Source organism: Thermobia domestica, chromosome 4 (genome assembly GCF_964235325.1).
Source record: "Thermobia domestica chromosome 4, izTheDome1.hap1.1, whole genome shotgun sequence".
NCBI classification, from domain to species: Eukaryota; Metazoa; Arthropoda; class Insecta; order Zygentoma; family Lepismatidae; genus Thermobia; species Thermobia domestica.
In genome coordinates, this window is record NC_137457.1 from 121,349,397 (window position 1) to 121,366,357 (window position 16,961).

Here is a 16,961-nt window from a genome sequence, read left to right on the forward strand (position 1 = left end):
TGACGAGGATAGTGATTTAGATTTTCCTACCCAAAAGAGATGACATAGAATGAATTGTTGTGCACACTCACTACAACTAGTAGTAAATACAGCTATAAAGCTTGATGAAAATGCGCATAATCTAGTGAAAGAAGTAGAGAACATTAGTTGATTCTTCCGAAGGTCATCATTTTGTGCATCAAGACTCAAAAGTTTGTGCAACAAGTCCTTAGTGGTGCCAGGGAAAACAAGATGGAATTCCATATTTTATGCTATAGAAAGATTATGTGAGGTAAGAAAAAATATTATTATTATTATTATTATTATTATTATTATTATTATTATTATTATTATTATTATTATTATTATTATTATTATTATTATTATTATTATTATACTCTCGCGTAGCTGACATACGCCATGTGTTTTCTGTTTGCGTATTCCTTCAACTTTTGGTAGGAGTACAGATTTTTCGGGTATTCATCCAACAGTGATGACAGTTGGAAAGTACTTGATAAAGAAAAAAAAATAAAAAGTTGTGATGAGATTCACAATGCGCTGACCATAAATTTCCTATCCTAATCTACACATGTGGTCGGCTTAAGGCCTTTGGGTTATAATGCGAAGGAGATTCCTAACCTCTCATATCAAGAGTTGTTACTTGACTAGTGATGAGATAGTAGTTTTGAAAATATTCTTTTCCATCGAAATTTAACTTTCACAAACTAAAATGGGGAGAAAGTACAATTTTCAACTCGGAACTTAAAAATTGAAGCGGTGCGTGAAAAACAAAACACTCAACAATAGACCACGCCTTACTTTTGGAAAGCAAGAAATAAAAATAAATAAATAAATAAATAAATAATAACAATAATAATAATAATAATAATAATTGAAAATTCGTAACAGTATATTAAGTTTTTTAAACAAATATCAAAATCCTAACGAGATTTAATATTTACAGCTCTTTTTAAATGACAAGGTGATGGGCTTGAGCGAACTTTCTGCATTCTCCAATATCAGTGACGTAACATTGTTATTTTGCTGCAGGTGACAATATATATGCAGACTGACTTCGCACTATTGTGATTGTTGTCAATACAAGACACAATACGTAGAAATATCGCGTGTCATTGGCTACCGCTAATGCCGCTTCTGATTTGAAACGAATTATAGTAAGGCACAAATTACTATCATGGAATATTTTCCTTTACCACTCACCGTTTCAATTATAAAGCATACAATATATAATTAACAGTGTAACGAGAATATTACAAATCTATATTATTATTATTAAATAAATAATAGCAACAAGAACTTGTATAATATATTAACAGCTTACACTTCTTTTATTCTAAAAGATGACTGCTGTAAACCAATACATCACACCCATATTTCAAATATATTTCCTCTTGACATCAACTATATTTTACATAAGAACCATATCAACAAAATCTATCAACAAAAACCTTTTCTTTTTCAAAATGCATATTTCTGCTCAATTATTGCGCCTATGATCATTACATAAAACAGGTACAGATTGATAATATCGTTATATAAATTGTCGCTCGAACGGGAATTACGTAACAGTAATACTGTGAAGGAAAGAACCCTGGATAAAAAAAAGTTTCCAAATATTGATATTTTGAATAGCCCTCGTATGAATTTAAAAATTGCATTAATACAATTATTTTTCTTCTCTTATCCTTATATATTTTATATTACAATATTATATTCTTTTATATGTGGTATTAATTATATCATCATATATCTATATATTAATAACGTCGATTCAAAATAAAAAAAATATCGTCAATGGGACTATTCAAAAAGAATGAAAACTATCTAATGGTTTTTGCAAGGGTACTACTTACATATTCCTTCCCGTATTAAATAATGTGACATTTTTATCTATATTAAACATAATCATCCATGTTCTAGCAACATTATTTATAAATAACGACTATCATCCTATTAGATGTTAACAAAATCAGAAGGCAATATAATATGCAAAAATCTTAGCAATCACAATACATAAAACAGGTACAGATTGTATGATAGCGAATTATGATCTGCAATTAATATAAAATTGAAACAAATATTTAAGATTAATGTCATGAACTTCAACTAAACCTAATTGACCCTCTTTTGCAGCAAACAGATAAATGAAGATAAACATAGCGCTTCAGAATTATCATAATGACATACAAATTAACAACAACAAAAATATATATTTAAGACAATAGATATACTACATAAGTATTTCATGATGAATCAATCATAGATGAGCTATTCAAGGAACAAGTAAATTACTTATAATTGTTACCCAACGTCACGTAACATGCTCCTCCTGGCCTGCTGCGTAATAGACAATGGAATAGGTTTCTTTGCCTTTGGTAGCGTTTCAAGATCTAGTCTTCCGAATAAGATAATCAGGTGACAGTGTGTAAGTTCAATAATCAACTTCTGATAAAGCCCAGCTCTAGGTGAATCTACAATGATAAGTATTTTCTTTTCAGCTACATTCTCTACTACGATGAGCAAAATATCTTCAGCCTCTCCAACAAAATATTCGCTGTTTGTGATGTCATTCTTTACAGCATTGGCTCTTGTATATTCGACCGCCTGGCTCGACATTTCTATGCCAAGAATTTGAGCACATTTCTTAGCAAGAGTATGTCCAATCTCTCTAGTGGTACAACAAACATCTATCAAGGAAGTTTCTTCATCAATCTCAACCATTTCCGCGATCGAAGTATAAGGCTGCTCGGCTCCCGAAGTATTCACTTGAAAATAAGAATCTGGAGATACTCGGAAATTCATGTCACATATAGTTTCTTCCACGTATTCTTTTCCGAACAATAGCTGCAGTGGTGAGGATTTCTCATCTTCTTCCATTTCAGTGAAGATCTGGAAATAGAATGATGTTATATTCAAGCTGTTTCCTTCTCTGTTTTGGAAGTAATCTTTCAAATCATCCTTAATCTTCCCTATTTCCTCCTCATTCAGGGTTTGTGGATGCATAACTGCCAACAGTATCAAATCGCCAGTATTCGATATTCGGACAGTCAATTGTCTCCAGTAACCTTCATGAGTCTCTGGAACAAATGGCTTATCTGACACTCGTATGTATTGTTGGAAGACCTTTACTGCCTCTTTCATTCTGTCAGGCAAATGTCTCAGAAAGTCTGCCGGTCCAGCCCTCATTGAACCTTCTTTGAAGCTAGCCAGTCGGAAACCCACTGTTCGCTCTTGCATCTCAGGGTTTATGCTTACTCTAAACTCACACTTGTTACGGTAACCATCAACAAAAGCTGGTGGTTTAATTTCAGCAAGTTCACAAGCAAATCCTTCATTCTTCTCTTTTCTTTCTTCTGCCCAACCTGCCAAATACAAATTCCTTCTCGGCAGCAAATCCGTCAGTCGCGTGAGCGAAGATTTTGTTTCTTCAGTCTTTTTCTTCAACTGTTCTTCATAAGGAACATCCAACAAAAGTATTGTAGCCTGTTTTATTCTACACGTAACACAACTTTCGCTTTTTTAAAATCCTTATCATCAGACTCTTCCAATTTTTGTTTACGTTGATCAGTTAATTCAACTTTTGCATAGTTTGAGTTCGTGAGAATTATACTTTAATTTTCCAAAGATTATTGGTATTTATAAGACCTAATACACTTATACATAAGATTATTTATTTATTTATAAAAAATTCTGAGCATAGCCCATTTAGGCCTTAAGGCCGTCACGTTTGAGGGATGATTTCCCTCGATGAGCAGACGATCGGAGAAAGGGAAAGAAACAAAGGAAAGGAGAGAAAAGGAAGAGGCCTGGTACCTGTATGTTAGGTACCATCCCGGCATTTGTCTGGTGTAAGTGAGAAAAACCCAGGAAAACTCTCACTCAAGTTAACTGGCCTAAAAAATCTGTACAGTTTTTCGACGGAATCGAAACCCACAAGGAATCGAACCAGAGAACTTATACATGAGAATATAGAGCTTTTCAAAGAGTTGAATGGCTTTTTTTCTCCTTTTTCTAAACAAGGCAGCATACGGTTGAAATTTCGAAGGGTGCATATGTTTTACTAGCTGAACGCACCCGCTTCGCTGCGTGAGACGAACAATTGAGCCCCTTTCACGGAAGTTTCAAAAATTCTCGGACACCTGTCAGCTTATTTTTCCGTTTATTGCACTTACACTGCGAGGGAAGACGTGGGCAGTTTTCTGCGTAGTTTCACCAAGTTACCACAAGAATGCGGTAGTATTTATAGTTGATCCCCTTGCTTGCCTTTCTATTTTATACGGCTGTTGAAGTTTTCAAGTTTCTAAGCTTACTGTGCACCCTTTTTCCCCCTTTCCCCGTCGCATTTTCAAAAACCCTTAAATACGTAATTAATTATTTTAAATGGGAAATCAAAATTCAAAAATTTCATGTATCTAATCTTCAAATGTTCCGACATATCGACATCTGTTATATTCTTATTGTAATAACTACAAACTCACCCCTTTTCTCCTTTTCACCCCTTTTCCTACCGTTCCCCATCGAATTTCTAAAAACCTTGAAATACCTCTTTAATTATTTTAAATGAGAAATCCAAATACAAAATTTCAAGTTTCTACGAGTAAGATGTTCGGAGATATGGCTATCTTATTAAAATTCTTCCCACCTCCTTTTTACCCCCTTCCCCCTCGAATTTCCAAAAATACTTCCTTAGTGGTACCCTACATCACCAATACGATGTACTGTCAAAATTTCAAGTTTTTAAGTTAAACGGTTTGGTCTGTGCGAGGATCAGTTAGTCAGTCACTCAGGACTTGAAAGTTTATATGAGATTAGTTTGTAGCACAGAAACTCGGATACAGTTAGTATACCAGTTCCCGCTGATTTCTGCGCCATCAATAATATAACTTTAATTTTTCATTCAGCTCACGGAGTGTTATAAATTTGCCATAAGTTCATTTTGGTGTAATAAATAATAATTTAAACGTAATTTACTAGTTAACTGTTCAAGATGATGTAACACAGAATACGATAAATACGAATATATGTATTTTTCGGAACGCAGAGAATTTATTTGGTATGATTGCTTGTATCATACACATCTCGATTGAATGAAAATTTTTCATCAGCAGATCTGAGCTTTAATAGTGCAGAAAGGTGGATAAACTTAATTTGCATCCCAAAAAGTTTACACGTAACTCGATATAAAATAGGAGATTTTAGTAACACTATTCCTTATAGAAAACATTGGTATTCTTCCTCCAGGCATAATGAAATTTATAAAACAGAACCATTAGTTTTTTTCTGCTAATTCTAGGGAAAATCTAAAGTTATCAATGTAAAGCGGACCGTCAATTCTCAAACAAAATTTATAAATATTTCATTTGAAGCTGGTACGATTTGATATTTAATATTTTGCATTTACTCTAGAACAGATCAGCAGGACAATGTGTTTAGAGCAATTTTGTTTATTTACTTCATTTAAAGGAATATCAGCATGTAATACAGTAATATCGACAACAGAAGTTACTTTGCAAAATCACTTGTTTTATTATTTGTTGCTGGACAATGGTGCAACGTTTGTCCTCCTCAATCCTTGCCTGAGTCAATTGCTAGTCAAGAGAACCCTACGGAATTGATCCGAAGAAAATTATTTCATTATTTTGATTTCTAACTGTATGTTCTATATTGAAAATGTTATATACTCGTGCTGATATTGTGACATTACAAGGAATCGAAGGATAATTATTGGCCTGGAAAATAAGAAAGAAAAGGAAACATGAAAACAGAATAGGAAGATAAGAAAGGGAGAAAAAGAGGAATAAAATAGAGGAAGAAACAAGGCATGAAGGATGTAGGGTTGAAGGATATAGGTAAGAAGGGAAAGAATAGCAAATAGAACAAGGATAAAGAATTATAAGATCCAAAGAAAGAAGAAAAATATTTTACTTCGCATTGAAAAATTTAAAAGTGAATTGTAAATTATTTTAAAATTGATCTGCTGATCTTATGAAGAAGAATTGTGCTCTTAATGATTTTACTTTAGTTAGAACGGCAAAAATTTATTTTTTTGAATTGTAGTTCTATTTTATTTGAATATCAGCTGAAATAGAAAGCTTACATATTAAAACATAAACATCTTATCAGAAGGGCTATAAGAAAACCTAGTTCTACTTTAGTTTATGCATTTAAAATCATACTCAACACAAAATATATAGCACAATTTGTTTTATTGTAAAATACGAAAAATAAAAAAAACTAAATAAAACTGGAAATTATCTAAGATTATATCAAATAAATATAGCGTCATATGGATATATGAATATATTTTTCCTTTTATACGCTTACAAAAAATGGTTTTGATAACGTTACGAATGTGATTCCCTCCTAATCTCCGCATATGGATAGAATAGTGAAGGGTAGGGGGACTGAGAAACAAAACAATTTGTTATTATGATTCGTGTGTTCCATCAAGCGTGTTTATACTTAAGATTTATGCATTAAAGGAAATTATATCACATTTTCATTTGTAATTGTCTCCCATTCAAGCAACAATATCCACCGACTTAAAATGTTTATAGATTACATGAAATAACAATAGAGTACTACAACAGAAAAAAATATTACCCATGTGTATGCATATTAAATAATCTTTCGAAGTCATGTTTCGTTCCGATCATATCTTCACCAAAGAAGTTCATAAAAAAAGAAGTCACACATAATTCTAATCATGAATTACTTCAGAATATAAGGGTCTTAGAGTATGTTGAGTCTATATTTTTATATATGAAGGATATTGTAAACAAAAAAGAATAATAAAGTAAAAAATATATATTTACAATGTTGTATTTCGCCGTAAATTGTATCCGTTCAGCAGGTTTATTCTATAAACTAGAAATATTTTGTCATGCCCGAGTTAATAAGCATTGTCAATTATATGTGAACTCTTACGTCCGATCTATAAATCTATTCTGATTTGATCCATATGTTCTGTTACACGAAGCAATGCTAATATGATTAAAATAATGTTCTATTTAGGTACAACTAATTTCCAAGAATGACGCACCATACAAACAAGATGCTCTGCACTGATTTTGTTGCAACATTAATGATTGATGAAGTTAGAAACTAAGTAAAGCATTTCAAAATAGCGGCTAAAAAAGACATTCATAACGTAGGCCGACTTTTCAAGCACTCTGTATATTATCGATAACTAAACATACTTTCCGAAATTTTCAACATTTCAATAAAATTTAATTTTTACTGGAATACTGTCAGATCACTGGGGGAAGGGAGGAATATCTCTGCTTCTAGGCCTGATTCACTTTGTTTCATTACATAGGACTTAACATAAAGTCAATTCAGTGTTAAAACAACAACAAAAGGAAATTGCATTAGTAATTATTTTTGTTTAGGTGCCATTTCACAAAGAATATTCCGCGTGTAATAGTTTCAGGAGAATGGTGAGAATACTATCTTAGAGGACATATTACTCACTTCACTCTTTTAGAAGGAGAAAATAACATTTAAAATCAATATTATGTTAATCTTCGAATTGGAGGAGATGAGGGAGGATATTAACCTATTCCTATCACAGAAGTCTATACAACCAATATAAAACATACAATATTTATTTAATACGAAATAAACTGGAGTCATTTTCTCTAAATCTCTTTTTTTCTCCATAAGTAAAAGAATCAATATAATATTAACGTAGAATATTTTTACTTCTTCTTATATCGAGCATAAACTCTCTTGAAAAGAAAGAAAAAAACAAATTATCTTATTTATGTGTCATAGCTAGGAAGCAAAGATACTATTTCTGATTTTCTCAAATGAATGAAAGTTTACAATATCTCAACGCCGAAATATTTTTGTTTAGGTCTAACATCACAGAATTACTATATTTTGTACGTATAATAACACTAACGTCTGTCGCACCAGAAGTTATTTAGGATTGGGATGAGCAAAATAATTCTCTATACAAATATGCATACGTTAGATGGAGTGGACACACGGATATATTTCATGTTTCATAAAATACCGTGTCGTGGGATATGAGGCAATTCATGACGTTCCACACGAATAAAAATAACTCTTAAGATATTTTAGTAAACTGTAGTGGTGAGGACCATTGCTCTTCCAAAGTCCGAACACTACACGACTTGAGTGAGAAAACTAGAAAAAAATACTTGATTTTCACCGAATGACGCGTTTACTTCTCGTCCTCAAAATATGTCCCAGCAAGGAAGTACTTGAGATCTTTAATCAAAATAAAATATAACCAAATATGCTTTACTGTAAATATAAGGGGGAAGGAAGGTTAAAAAAACTTTTTAAAAATTAGGTAGAATAAGAGAGAAAGTGACTATTTTAAAAAAATGAAGATAGGAATGAAAAAAGTGATTGATGTACTCGGGGTCTCGGATCTGAAAAAAATAATATACGACCATCCTGTTGATTTAGAGCAAAAAGATATTTCTCTGTCGAAAGATGTACGGCTTTCGAAACCAAGGCCTGTTATAAGGTTGGAGATAGCAACAAGTTTTTCTCCTTGGAGATATTACAAAACGGAAAGTTATTAACAACTCTCCGTTTCTAACATGGCCTCTTGTCGCCGGAATCCGGTTGACGCCCTCGAAGCTACGGACTATCTGGGGTGGTGTTCATTTCCTTCAATTAAGAAATTTCAAAATTAACAAAACACTATCCGCTACCGCCGTTGGCAGAAGAATAAAAATAGGATAAGAATGAAAGAGAAGAAAAGGGTAAGTTTGGGGTCTAGCAATAAGAATTAAACAAATTGATAGAAAGTAAAACTGAAAATTGTTGTCTCTTTCAATACTATGTTCATCGCTTATACTCTATTATACTTTATTTCTCAGTAGTTGTATCCACTGAGGTACGTGGATCTGAAAAAAATGTTCATTTATATATTCATTCATAATCTAAATATAAACACAAAGGCATATACCGTCAATGTTACCGATTTCGAACGTACGGTAGGAAAAAAAACGAAAAAAAATCTCACGGTTATAGCTAGCTGAAGCTAACTAAGTAATGTTTCGTATTCATTGAAAATAAAAAGTAAAATTAGGAAAAAGAACACAATACAGGATTCTTAAAGCTTCCTAAAGAATTTAATAACCCAAAGTATTATTGACTTCCTGTAGTAACTACCTATCTTTTGCTAACGGAAGACAAGTTATGAACCACTAACTGAGTGCTTCATCTCTGTACTGTATTAACGTGCTGTTGTTTACACTATTTTGATTGTTGTGTATACAAATTTTAGTTATGGATATTCGCGTGTGCTCTTTTAAATATATTTTTTAATTATTATACTAAATCGTTAGAGCAAAGTCATCCTAAAGATGATCTATACCAAAAGAAAATCTTTACTTAGAGAATATTAAATACCTGCTTACATACTTACATTCGTACATTACGACTGTATCATATTAGAGGAGAACGACAAAATTAATTTGTATAAAGCAACTTAGTGCGATTGCTTCAATACATATTATGAAATACTAAGGAATGCTTCGGCATTCACGGTTGGTCACAAGTCCCATAAGAATTATAAAGAAGTATCTAGCTTCCAAAGCAGCTACAAGCTCCGGTTGCCTCAGCGCTATACATAAAATAGCATACTTTTACATATTAACAATAACCTCACTTAACCACTCTGAACATCTAAGTATTAAATATTCATAGTAATTGCAATGATCAATTGATCACCACAGTTACTCCCTAAAAGTTTAATGCATTTTTATAAACCTATTTGTTAATAGATTTTGTTAGCTATTCATCACCTATAAAAGGTGACTAGTTATCTTACTAGCTAGGTGTTCCAAATACTTAATTACTATATATCCTGAAAGCATAAAACTTTCCAGCTCAAGTTGCACTAACCAACTGCCCGTGAATTAACAAATTCTACAGTATATCTTTTATTACGAAATTATTAAATCTGTATGCACTGTATTCTGAACTAATTCTAAATAGATCAGTATGAAAAAGTAGCTCTAACTTTAGGAAACAATCCGAAACATCGCGTGTTATTACATGACGGAAAAGAAAGAAAAAGAAAACAAAAAATCTTTGCATTTGAATATTCAATTTGTCGTTTACAAAGTGCTTAAAAATCATACTAGGGTGAATTACTGGGCACTAACCTGTAACGCCAGGGCCACTTCACCGTGACTACATCGTTTACTTTCAAGATTTCAGAAGGCTGCCATATGCTACAAAAGCAACACTCTTTTAGAAAAATATATCGATCTGCTGCGAAAAAGATCACACAAAATTTAAAAGAAACAAAACACTTGAAATTTTCTAGAGAACCTATTTAATCGATTAGGATCAATCGCTAGGTAAACCAAAAGGTTGCGAATCCTTTCCGAGCTATTAGAATGCCTACTCCATATTCATGAATGCATATGGAACAATGGTTGAAAAAATGGTGAAAAGTAATCATATAAAACGAACATTCTAACGCTGTTTATGATCGCTAATGATTATTTACTTTCGAGAACTGTGGATAGATCATTTCAAACTATTTCTGTTTATAATTTGCTCTTTGTAAACACTGTCCCCCTTAATGCACATTAGAGCCCAATACTCTACAAGAGAAGTAGGCGCTCGTATTGCGTTGTTATGCTTATGTAAATTCCTTTCCTATTCTTGTAACAAAATCATTGTTCTATTTGGCATTATATATAATGCACTACTGTAGCAGATAAAATATCAAAATAGAGAACCGTCCATTTACATAACACAATGCAATGTCATAAACAGTGTTATTGTAAACTCAAATTTTAACGCAAAGAAGCAAAATATATCAAAAAATATAATGACCAAAATAGTGAACATCGACTGTCTAGAACCTACAGTGTTTAACCAGAACTGCCCCAAAAAATTAAATACTAAAAACGTTGTGAAGCTGCATGTTTTAGCATGACAAAAAGGAAATAACATTCTCTAAATGTCACTCATTGGAACCACTTAGTAAGTAAATACAATATTTATGGAAACACGAGACTGAATAGAGTATACATCTTGAACCAGGTTCCTATACTTACAACTAACTTAAGACATGAAATATGCACAATCGTACTTGTAAAACATCACTTGAGGGGACAGGACTTTTATTATTGATACTGTTTAATACAAAGAAGAAGGATTGTAGAAAGGGGGGACTGAACATAATATTTTATTATACATTTATAAAAAAAACTTACAGAAAAGAAAGGGGGAGAGGAAATGTTTGCTTCCCCAGTTTGAAGCCCACAAAAGTAAACATCCCATTTTGATATTTATATTAAAGTGTGAAACGTACGAGTATATATATTCGATATATATATACATTGCACTTCTCCAAAGTTGTCGAAATACTTATGTCACATTCTTCCCGCTGGAGTAGGCCGCTATACAAAATTATTTATAAATACATAACGATGCTAACTCGCCCACTAAACTAAATAGACAAATATATGTTTTTAAATTATCACAATTTTCCCGATTATTTACAAAATGTTTACGAATCTCAGCAGTATATCAGGCTGTTTCATGCGAGGGAGAATAGATCTTGTATCTTATTTAATGATGAAGTAAAAATGAAACTATCCGAACTTTTTTCTTGTGGGTGGACACTAATTCCATTAAATGTGTCTTGTGAGAACAGAGTAAGCAGAAAATCGGCATACAGCGGACGGAACGACCGTTGCAATGATGGTTGTAAAGACGTCGAAACATTGACGGCGTGCCGACCATAAAAAGTAAATGTATGAAAAGAACTGTAAAAAAGGGCCTGCACGTAAAGGGTATAAGAGAAGTAAATATTTAAAATAAAATTACAACTGTGAGAGGATCCTTGACAAACATTTTGGAAGAAGGAGGCAAACAGTGGACAAGTCGACCTCGGCAAAGATGCTCAGACAGGCGCCAAGCAGGCTTTGCCGCTGAAGAGCCTGATTGCAGAAATCGTAGTCTGGTCACGCTGCCTGTATGTTCAATTCGCGCTCTTCATTTGTCACATGGTGATGCAGTGTGGGTGAATTGCTTCAAACAAATTTCGTTGATTCTTATATTCAAGTGAAGGTGAGTTTACAAGTGGAAACAAAAATTGTTTACTATAAAAATATACATTTATTGGAAAAAGTACCAAGTTATAAGTAAGTGCCCCTGGTGGGGAAGACGACGAACAAACTAAATATTAACCGGTTAATAGTATTCCATGTGCGAAGATCTATATACATGTAGTAAGTTCATGAAATATTATGTATATACATTTCAAATTGTCATAAATTTTATATGTTGTGTTACATATGTTAATTGAAAAAGATTCAGTTATAGTATGTTCCCGCGCACTGGCGTCTCTGCATAATTTTTTGGGGGGACACCAAAGAAAGTGATTTAAATGGAACATGTTTATTAACTTCGATTTCATTTGTTACCTTTCTGCTTACCTTCACGGACCCCCTAAGGTATATTAAGAACTCGATTACAATCGTAGAGGCTGCGGTGACGCAGTGGAAGAGCATTCACCTCTGGTGCTTGGGGTCCCAGGTTTGATCACAGCCATTGTCAAGTGCAATTTGTGTTGAACAAACACCGTGTGCGTGTGTTTCCTCGCGGTTCTCCCGTTTCTTTCCACTTTCTTCATTCCACCATTTCACTCATAACCCATCACAGTCTTCTTTAGCCTACCCGGCATAACGGTGGGACAAAAACTTAAAGATTTAATTTATTGTTTTTGATTTTAAAAAACGAGCGACAGTTAACAAACTGTAGTAAACGATTTTCTTCTTGAACTTGCAAAAGTTTGCAAGTCTTAGTTTTTAAGTTAAGCGGCTTCTAAGTCAACGGCAATGTATTTCTGCACAGTGTGCGAAATCTATATTGTATGTTTACACCTAAAGCGTTAGTAGTGTGAAACTATAATAAGTGATATTAAAATATGTATGATTACCAAAGCCCACATGTTTTCACTACCCTCGCTTACGCGTATACCCGCTGTCGCTGACGCACCTGCTCCCTTCGGACATTCGCCGCGCTACCGCGTGGGCCCACCAGCGTTGCCCTGCAGTGACTCAGTTATATAGAATTCGTGGTTGTTAGTGGCCAACTAGCACCAGGGGCAGATCCTGGGGGCGATCGGGGCAATTGTCCCCTCCAAAAGGAGACCCGGGTTGGTTTCCCGGCGGGAGCTCATGTGGTTCGGATTCCACATTAATCAGTAGGTCCACGTCTCATATTGCCTCGCTGCTGAAAAGAACGCAAAACTGAAATTCAACTCAACTCAACCCCTCCAAAGGAGGAAACTTTCTTATTTTATACATAGATAACACCCATTCCTGAATTTAGAGTTCTTAAAAATTGCTCTAAGTAGTATTACAACATACCTCCCTCCGAGAAGTCCGACCTGGATCCGCCCCTGACTAGCACAGCTTGTTTTTTTTTGCACTGTAGTTTTTATGCCTCTAACCTAATGGAAAGTAATCGAACTTAACTTAATATAATCCAACCAAATATAACAGATTAGAGTACGTTTTGGTACATATTTTTTTAATTTTAAATTGGTCCTGCGATACAACAGTAATTCCCTAAATTTAGGTTAGGTTAGCTTGGATAATTTTTTAGAGTAAGAGCTCGGGTTTACTGCTAGAGGTGATAACTTGATTTTGTCTTTGTGTGAATAGTTGTAGCATAATAGAGTGAGAAAGTAACACGCAAAGTTTTCTTATGACAAAAATACTTAATAAAGCTAGGTGGTATACAGGCTGCACTCCTATACTACAAACAAAAAAACGCTATTTCTAAGCAGAAATGCGTACCCCCAGGGGAAAAACTTCAGCGCGGTGAGTAGTACACTGAGAAATATAATCGGTAACCAATTGGAGGTTAAAGGACAATTTGGCTGCTAGAACCAGTTAATAATTTTATGTATGCCACGTGTGATATTTTCATGTTGCCCAGTGGAAATATTTTAGAAGCAATAAGAAATTGGTGAAATAATTATAATTTTTCTCAACTATTCCGGGTGGTACATCAAAAGTAAACCTCAACGAACACAAGTTCGGATTTGTACATACGTTTTAAGCCTAAATAACGAAAAGCAAAGATAATTACTATCCTACAAGTAGACTTCACCACTTCTCAGTTGCGTTAGCAAAGGGAACCAACTACTGTCCTAGAGTAGGGTTAAATATAAGATATTGACAAAAATTGTAGCTGCTAATGAGCATTAGAAATATGGGAAAACGAAATAGAAACATGAATTTGGGAAAGCCAAGTACAATATAATTTCAGAGTTGCAAAGCCGATATCTTTATGAAATAGATGGAGAACAATAGTTATGACTTCAACATTGTAAATCGAGTTAGGAGGCATGTTTTTATGGCATTCCAGATCATAGCCGTCAGCTTAAAATCCGCTATATTGGATCGACGTTAACTTTTTCAAATGGAAATTGGGCCATGTGAGGTATCAAACAACAATGATTTTGTCCACCCAATCTCATACACTAATTAGTTTGTCCATATCTAGGACTGTTTACAATTTACAGTTCTTTGAATGTTGAAAAATTCGTTGTTTCTAGCAGATAACAGATAACTATACTTACAATGAACATAGCGCCAGATATAACATTCCCACTGGACAAAATTACGGCAATGCAAGAAGCGGAAGACCTCAGCATTCATAACATGATCAAAACAGAATTTTGCAGAGCACCATGAGCACCCAATAAAAAATGAAGCGTCACAAATATCACAAAAGTTAATGCCGTAAATATTAAAAGCGTACTTCTTCGGCACCTCGAACCAATCGATCGGCTCATCAATATATACTGATTTACAAAATGCTTATTGAATCATTTCTGTGAAGCGAGGAGACTGAACTTGATAGTACATAAGAGAATGCAGAGTAACAATAATATTTCTGTCATGCAGTTTGAATGGAAATATTCGTTCTCTATTACCTAATCACATATGGAACGCCAATGTTTTGTATTTTCTACGAAAATATACATTCAAAGGTTGAAATATGCTGGTGGTATCTTTTGGAATTTGTCGCACTTCCACTGATTTCCCAGGTGAAGCTATTGTACTTCGCAACTCTTCATTATTAAATGATTCTCAGCTATCGAGCACAAGTGAATTAATGCTCCTTTTATTCGGCCAACAGCAATTCGCATACCAAATCACAATTCATGTTATCCCATTTTACCAGATGTTGATGCTGTCATGTAGGCTATATTGCCAAGTTTCTGCTCTAACCTATTAAATCCAGTCTGGAAAGACACTACTCCGTTCTTTTCCTGGAGAACAATGAACAGCTTACCAACTCTCCCTTTAAATTAACTAAAGGCATGATTGTGTAGGAATGTGTCAAAGCATTTACACTTATTGCAAGAGCCTCAATTTTCCTTTTACCTTTTATATCCAAAGTTCTCGGGCGATGCATTTAAAATTGAAAACCGTTTTGGTCAGCATTACAGACATATTTAAACACAAAATTAGGCAACGTCTGTTTGATGCTGTGAACGTAGTCTTTAGCAGTCTGCATTAAGTATGGCTGGCGCTCATGTTGAAGTCTTGTTATAAAAGTTGTCACTTTCCGTAGCACGATATTATAATGTCGTTCGAAGTTCAGTAGCCAGGCCTCCGAGGCTTTAAGCTGTTCATACCCAATATCACGCGTAACATAGCATGCCATTTGCTGAAGATCATTGTCTGATACCGTTTGGAAAACTACTTCACGTGCGTGGACAAACTGCACGTTCAATGTCTCCTGTAAAAGCAAGGCTTGACGTCGCGTGATAGTCCATTTTACTTTTTTTATTTGTAAACAACACGATCGTAGGTCCACTCGCTAATGTAAAATACGTTACATGTTGTATTTTTACCGTGGTTTGGATGTTGTGTCATGTAGGTAATTTGTTTCGTCTTCTCTACTGGGAGTGAAGCGCCTTTCTTGCGTTTTGATGGTGATGGAAGTGATGCGTCTGACGTAGTTTCTTGGACACTTGGTGTTCTGTTGACATCTTCGGAATCTTTTCTGTGATTACCCCTTCAGCTTCTTCACTAGCTTCTTGATTGTTTATCTCATGATGTGCCTTCTTTAGAATACCCAGAGTTTATTCAATTTCGAATTCCAGTTCTTCGTCCGCTACGAATCCAATTTTGTCACCTGCGATTACTCTTCCCTCTTCTGATATATTTGTTAGTTTGTGCTTGAACCGTAATGTCCTCAACTGCTGCAAGAGATACATGACATTTTTTTCCTTATGTAACGCAATTGTGTTTTGTTCTTTAGTCTATATTTGTTGCCTGCACACACTCTCTCTAACACACACACACACACGCACCTCAAAGAATTACAGGCACAATGCAATAAACGAAATAACTATTTCTCAAACTCTTCCAAGTTCACGGGTAGAACTCACAGGGAGAATAATATATTTCCTGCACCTGTCTACTTAGGAAGAGTTCGACGCTGTAGAATGGTACACGATGCACGTGTGCTCCTACCTTATACCGTAGCTGCTACGACCAGGAGTGCTATTGGCAGCCAATATTGCTATTCTCTTCATTGTGCTGCTCCTACTGCTTATTGTTTCAGTTTGAATGTACAAACGCACACAGTAAGTGACGGAGTCAGAACCACTTTCTGAATGCTGAGGACTTTTCATTTCTTGCATTGCCGTAATTTTGTTATGTAAGAATGCTGTCACTGGAGCTATGTTCAGTGCAAGTGTAGTTACCTGTTATCTGCTACAAACAACGAATTTCTCAACATTCAAAGAACTGTAGGTTGTAAACCGTTTTAGATATGGACAAACACATTAGTGTAAGAGATTGGGTGGAAAAAATCATTGTTGTATGATATCTCACTTGGCCCTCTTTCGATTTGAAAATGTTGACGTCGATTCAATATGGCGGATTTCAAGATGACGGGCATGATCCGGATTGCCATAAAAA

At 34.4% G+C, this 16,961-nt stretch overlaps 1 protein-coding gene across 1 annotated transcript; it reads right to left on the reverse strand.

The window, feature by feature from the left end:
• Nucleotides 1-2,301: 2,301 nt before the first annotated feature.
• Nucleotides 2,302-16,681, reverse strand: LOC145682857 (tRNA (uracil-5-)-methyltransferase homolog A-like). The gene is made up of 2 exons (XM_081754221.1): nucleotides 16,512-16,681; nucleotides 2,302-3,493 (listed from the first exon to the last, which is right to left on the reverse strand). The coding sequence occupies exons 1-2, from the start codon at nucleotides 16,679-16,681 to the stop codon at nucleotides 2,302-2,304; spliced, it is 1,362 nt and encodes a 453-aa protein (XP_081610347.1).
• Nucleotides 16,682-16,961: the final 280 nt, after the last annotated feature.

Excerpts from the sequence above, each read along its gene's own strand:
- LOC145682857 (XM_081754221.1), bottom strand. The coding sequence starts at position 16,681 with ATGCAAGAAATGAAAAGTCCTCAGCATTCAGAAAGTGGTTCTGACTCC. Across the intron at positions 3,494-16,511 it reads CGTAGCAGCTACGGTATAAG|AATAAAACAGGCTACAATAC; the intron begins GTAGGAGCACAC and ends TGTTACGTGTAG.